Source organism: Terrapene carolina, unplaced genomic scaffold, assembly GCF_002925995.2.
Source record: "Terrapene carolina triunguis isolate 2854851 unplaced genomic scaffold, T_m_triunguis-2.0 Scaffold838, whole genome shotgun sequence".
Classification (NCBI taxonomy): domain Eukaryota; kingdom Metazoa; phylum Chordata; order Testudines; family Emydidae; genus Terrapene; species Terrapene triunguis.
Window position 1 is genome coordinate 2,986,579 of NW_020665189.1, and position 4,991 is coordinate 2,991,569.

General features: G+C 44.7%; 1 protein-coding gene across 1 annotated transcript; it reads right to left on the reverse strand.

The window, feature by feature from the left end:
• Nucleotides 1–2,320: 2,320 nt before the first annotated feature.
• Nucleotides 2,321–4,675, reverse strand: LOC112115050 (protocadherin gamma-B5-like). The gene has a single exon (XM_026660838.1). The coding sequence runs from the start codon at nucleotides 4,673–4,675 to the stop codon at nucleotides 2,321–2,323; it is 2,355 nt and encodes a 784-aa protein (XP_026516623.1).
• Between the last annotated feature and the right edge of the window lie 316 nt (nucleotides 4,676–4,991).

A 4,991-nucleotide genomic window follows, 5' to 3' on the forward strand; every position in this document is an offset into this window, starting at 1 on the left:
GCAGAAAATAGCATACTACAACTGATAGCCATCATTGTCAAGACAGTTTGATAGGACTGAGCATGTCTGCCCAGGTGCCCATGATTGACAGCCACTGCAGTACGATGACGACGGTTACCAGTCATAATACACCATCTACTGCCAAAAGGCAAAAGGCAAGGGCTGGTGCAATGCAGCCCTACGGCTGCCAGCACCCAGATCGCTGATGAAGGCTACCAGTCATGCTGCACCGTCTACCGCCAAAAGGCAGTTAGCTGCTGCTGCTGTGTAGCAATGCAGTCCCACGTCTGCCGGCACCCAGATGACATATGGTGACGGTGAGCTGAGCTGAGCTGAGCGGGCTCCATGCTTGCCGTGGTATGTTGTCTGCACAGGTAACCCAGGTAAAAAGGCGCGAATCTATTGTCTGCCGTTGCTCTGATGGAGGGGGAGGGGCCTGACGACATGTACCCAGAACCCCCTGCGACACTGTTTTGCATCATTCGGGCATTGGGATCTCAACCCAGAATTCCAATGGGCGGCGGAGACTGTGGGAACTGTGGGATAGCTACCCATAGTGCAATGCTCCGGAAGTCGACGCTAGCCTCGGTACTGTGGACGCGGTCCGCCGACTAGAGCACTTAGAGCATTTTATGTGGGGATACACACAATTGGCTGTATACAACCGATTTCTATAAAACCGGCTTCTATAAATTCGACCTAATTTCGTAGTGTAGACATACCCTAAGTCAGCAGTTTATTCGATAGCTGCTACAAGCCTGAACCAAGAACTTTGCCATTACTGTATGTAATTGATTCCTTTAACCAATTTTAACTTTCACCTTTCTTTCTTTCTTTTTATAAATAAACCTTTAGATTTTACATACTAAGGGATTGGCATCAGCGTGATTTTCGGGTAAGATCTAATTTATATATTGACCTGGGTGTGTGGTTGGTCCTTCGGGATCAGAAGAACCTATTATTTGATGAGATTGGTTGTAAAGAACCACTCAACTCTGAATCCAGTGTTTTTGGTGGTGCTAGAAATACTAAAATGCCTGAGGAAACTGCCTTTATGTTTTCTTGTTAGCCAGTGTGGTAAAACAGGAGTGTACTTTTGTGGCTGGTTTGGTATATCTTATAAAAGAATAACCACCAGTTTTGGGTTGTGTTTGCCCTATTTCTCAGCAGTTCATTGTGAATTTGGCATCCTCAGTTGTGACCCACTGAGGCATGGTTACACTCCAGTTCTGGTGTTTCTGCCTATTCCAGTTAGGCCAGTATATCACACGCACATAGGGGGAGAAAAGATCTCTCAGGTAGACTGGTCTCAAGTAATATAGGAATTTATAGTTGATTTTGAGCACCTTAAACTTCACTTAGAAATCAAAAGACAGCCAATGCAGATCATGGGGCACTGGTGCTCCCTCCTGAGACAAGACCAAAAGTACCTTATTTATACAGGTGGGGATATTTAGTTATTGTAACTTAGCATTTCAATTTACTTATAAATCAAATAGTTTTTAATGATGTGTGAAAATGAAATACCTGTGAAATCATGTTATTGCATGGAAAAGGAGATACAGAAAATGTCTCCTAAAGGACTATAAAATAATATCTCATAGGTTCTGTTTACATCTCTTACCTCTATATGCAAAATTTGTGTCTTATTCCTTTGGGGTGACCAAGCGTTTATCCCTAGTTGCTTTGTGTTAGATATGCTATTAATGCTTCAATCCTCAGAGACTGATGAACAGAAGGAAGAAGGGCAAAAGAAAGACAGGAATGAGAGGGAGAGTAAACTGTGTATCAGCCGAGAAATTAAAATGTTACCCTAGAATCATTTTTAATGTTTAGGGAATAATTTAATCATATTATCAGGAAATTTTCTATTTATGTAACTATTTTTATTTCTGTGCCACTTTATTCTCCCATGCTATGGATGAGGCACATTAAAAATATCTTTATGTTTATATTTGTATTAATACCCATTCCATGTCAAAGGGAGAGAAAGATATAATAATGTGGAAATAAAGTAATGTCTTAACATGACAATTATTATAATACATTGAAACTACTTAGTGATAGTCTATATCTCTTTTGGTATTTGTGCATCATGACATATTCCACACTTATCAGAAAACTATTGCTTTTCAACTTGTCTCATCAATGAACTTGGCACCAGAACATGAAACCACTTAAAAAAAAAGTTCTTTACGGAAAGCAAGCTGCATTATAGAAAATAAAATAAAAATGTACTCATAAGATAATTAGTCAAGCAACGCTTATAGCAAATAGTGTATTACTAAAAAGGTCCAAGAGCTCTAATTTTGACTAGAATTTAAACTGTTTCAAAACGCAGATACACTAGCGCATCACGACAGAATCTCACCTCATGCAGTGTGTCGGCCTCGGACTTTGGGTCTCCAGGCGCATATTTACTGCTCATAGGTAGCATTCCAGAGTTGTCCCTGCAAAGAATGTTCTCTTCTATGAAATTCTGACCATTTGATTTTAGGAGACTAAACGCCATTATGCCCGAGTCTGCGGCTGAACGTTGATTATAGCTATACGGTAAAGTCCCATCGCAGTAGCTGGGGGGCAATCCGGGACCCGACTTGGAATAATCAGAACCGAAACATCGCAAAACTGGGGGATTCATCGACCTTCCACATTTCATCACAATGGCCAGTGCAACTGTCAGGAGGAACAAAAATGAGATCAAGGCTAAAGCCAGCACCAAGTAGAACTGTAAAACAGACTGAGGTGCCAAGTCACCCGATTGGTCGCTCATTTCCGGAAGAGCCTCTTGGAAGTTCTCAGCAAACACCAGGTTGAGAATCATTGTGGCGGAGAGAGGCGGCTGCCCGTTATCCTTCACCAGGGTGACCAGCCTGTGCTTCATAGCATCTCTGTCCGAAAAGGCGCGGGCTGTCCGGATCTCCCCGGTATGCAGCCCCATGCTGAAGAGCGCCGGTTCCGTGGCCTGGAGCAGATGGTAGGAGAGCCAGGCATTGTGTCCTGAGTCAGCATCCACCGCCACCACCTTAGTCACCAGATAACCTGCCTCGGCCGAGCGAGGGACCATCTCGAACAAGGCGGAGCCATCGGCTCCGAGGGAAGGGTACAGGATGCGAGGGGTGTTATCATTCTGATCCAGAATAAACACTCTGACGGTGACATTGCTGCTGAGAGGCGGGGACCCGCCGTCTTGGGCCTTCACTTGCACTTCAAACTCCCGGAATTGCTCGTAGTCGAAGGAGCGCTGCGCATAGATAGCTCCGGTCTGGGAGTTAATGGAGATGTAGGAGGAGAGCGGCAGCTCCTGGAGGTTGCTGCTCAGGATGGAGTAAGTGAGTCGGGCGTTCAGGTCCAGATCCCGGTCTGAGGCTTTTACACTGAAAATAGAGGCCCCCGAGGGATTGTTCTCTGGCACATAGGCGGTGTAGGAAGGTTTTTGAAAGACAGGGGCGTTGTCATTGATATCCGAGATCTGCAACAGGATGGTTTTCTGGGTGGAGAGAGGGGGGGTGCCTTTGTCTGTTGCTGTGATTGTGATATTGTACTCCGGGGTTCTCTCCCTGTCCAGGGTGCTGTCTATGAGAATTTTGTGATAATTATTAGAGGACGACACTATTTTAAAAGGCAAGTTGTGTTGAAGATGACAGGTGACGTCTCCATTTTCACCGGCATCTCGGTCATAGACTTTGATCAGAGCTATCACTGTCCTGGGCACTGAGTCTTCGGAGATAGGACTGGACATGGATGTTACAGTCACTTCTGGGGCGTTGTCGTTCTCGTCAATAATTTCGATCTCTACTTTGCAGTGACCTATCAGATCACCGCCATCTCTGGCTTCTATCCCCAACATGTATTTATTTTTCTTTTCAAAATCCAGAAGCTCTGTACTTGTAATGTCTCCTTTCTCTGGGTCTAGGCTGAATAATTGGCGCCCTGTGTCTTGTATGTCGCTGAAGGTGTAGGTGATCTTTGCATTCAACCCTTCATCCTTATCCATGGCTTTCACCTGAAGAACAAAGGAGCCTTTTGGTAGATTTTCCCTCAGTCTGACCTTGTAGATCTCTTCAGTGAATATTGGAGGATTGTCATTGGCGTCAGAAATTTTAAAGTTAATGGTAACTGTCCCCGTTCTAAATGGATCTCCCCCATCCACAGCCGTCAGAATCAAGTGATGAGAACTTTGTTGCTCTCGATCTAAAGGTTTTTCTAAAATTATTTCCGCATGCTTAATACCATCTGGGGTCTCCTTCACTGATAGGATAAAATGGGGGGTTTTACTGAGCTGGTAACTCTGCAGCGAGTTGATTCCAACGTCTGGATCTTGTGCAGATTCTACTGGGAATCGCGCGCCTGACAGTGTCGATTCACTGATTTCTAAATCAACGCTGTTTCTTTTGAACCGCGGGGCGTTATCATTAATGTCCCGTATTTCGATGTTCACATGATAAATATTTAAAGGATTTTCAACCACCGTTTCGAATGTCAGGACACAAAGGGGTGTCTCCCCGCATATTTCCTCCCGGTCTATCCTGCCATTCACATACAGGTTGCCGTTTTCCCCTTTCACACTGAAATATTGCTTTTCCGAACTGACACGGAGCTTCCGCTGCTGCAATTCTCTGACATCCAACCCCAAATCCTTGGCGAGATTCCCCACAAGAGAACCTTTGGCCATTTCCTCCGGAATCGAATAACGAATCTGCTCCGAGACCGCCCGGCAGAACAAAGAGAATACAAAGGGAAAGAACAGTACCTGCCTTGTGACTGCCCGGCTCAGATCTCTGTGCCCGATTTCCATCTCAGTCACTTTCCGATACGCTTTCCTGGCCTGTCTGGTCTGAATAGATTCTTTGTCTTAAATTCCTGTTACATTGAAAGGTTTTCCAGACTAGTCACTTTAAGGTAAACAAAATGAACTTCTCTGCCTAGTAACACACCACAAGTCCCGGAGAGGATTTCTTTTCTCAGCAAGTGTGTGAGAGCTTTGCCCT

Coding starts and splice junctions, on each gene's coding strand:
- LOC112115050 (XM_026660838.1), bottom strand. CDS start 4,675: ATGGCCAAAGGTTCTCTTGTGGGGAATCTCGCCAAGGATTTGGGGTTG.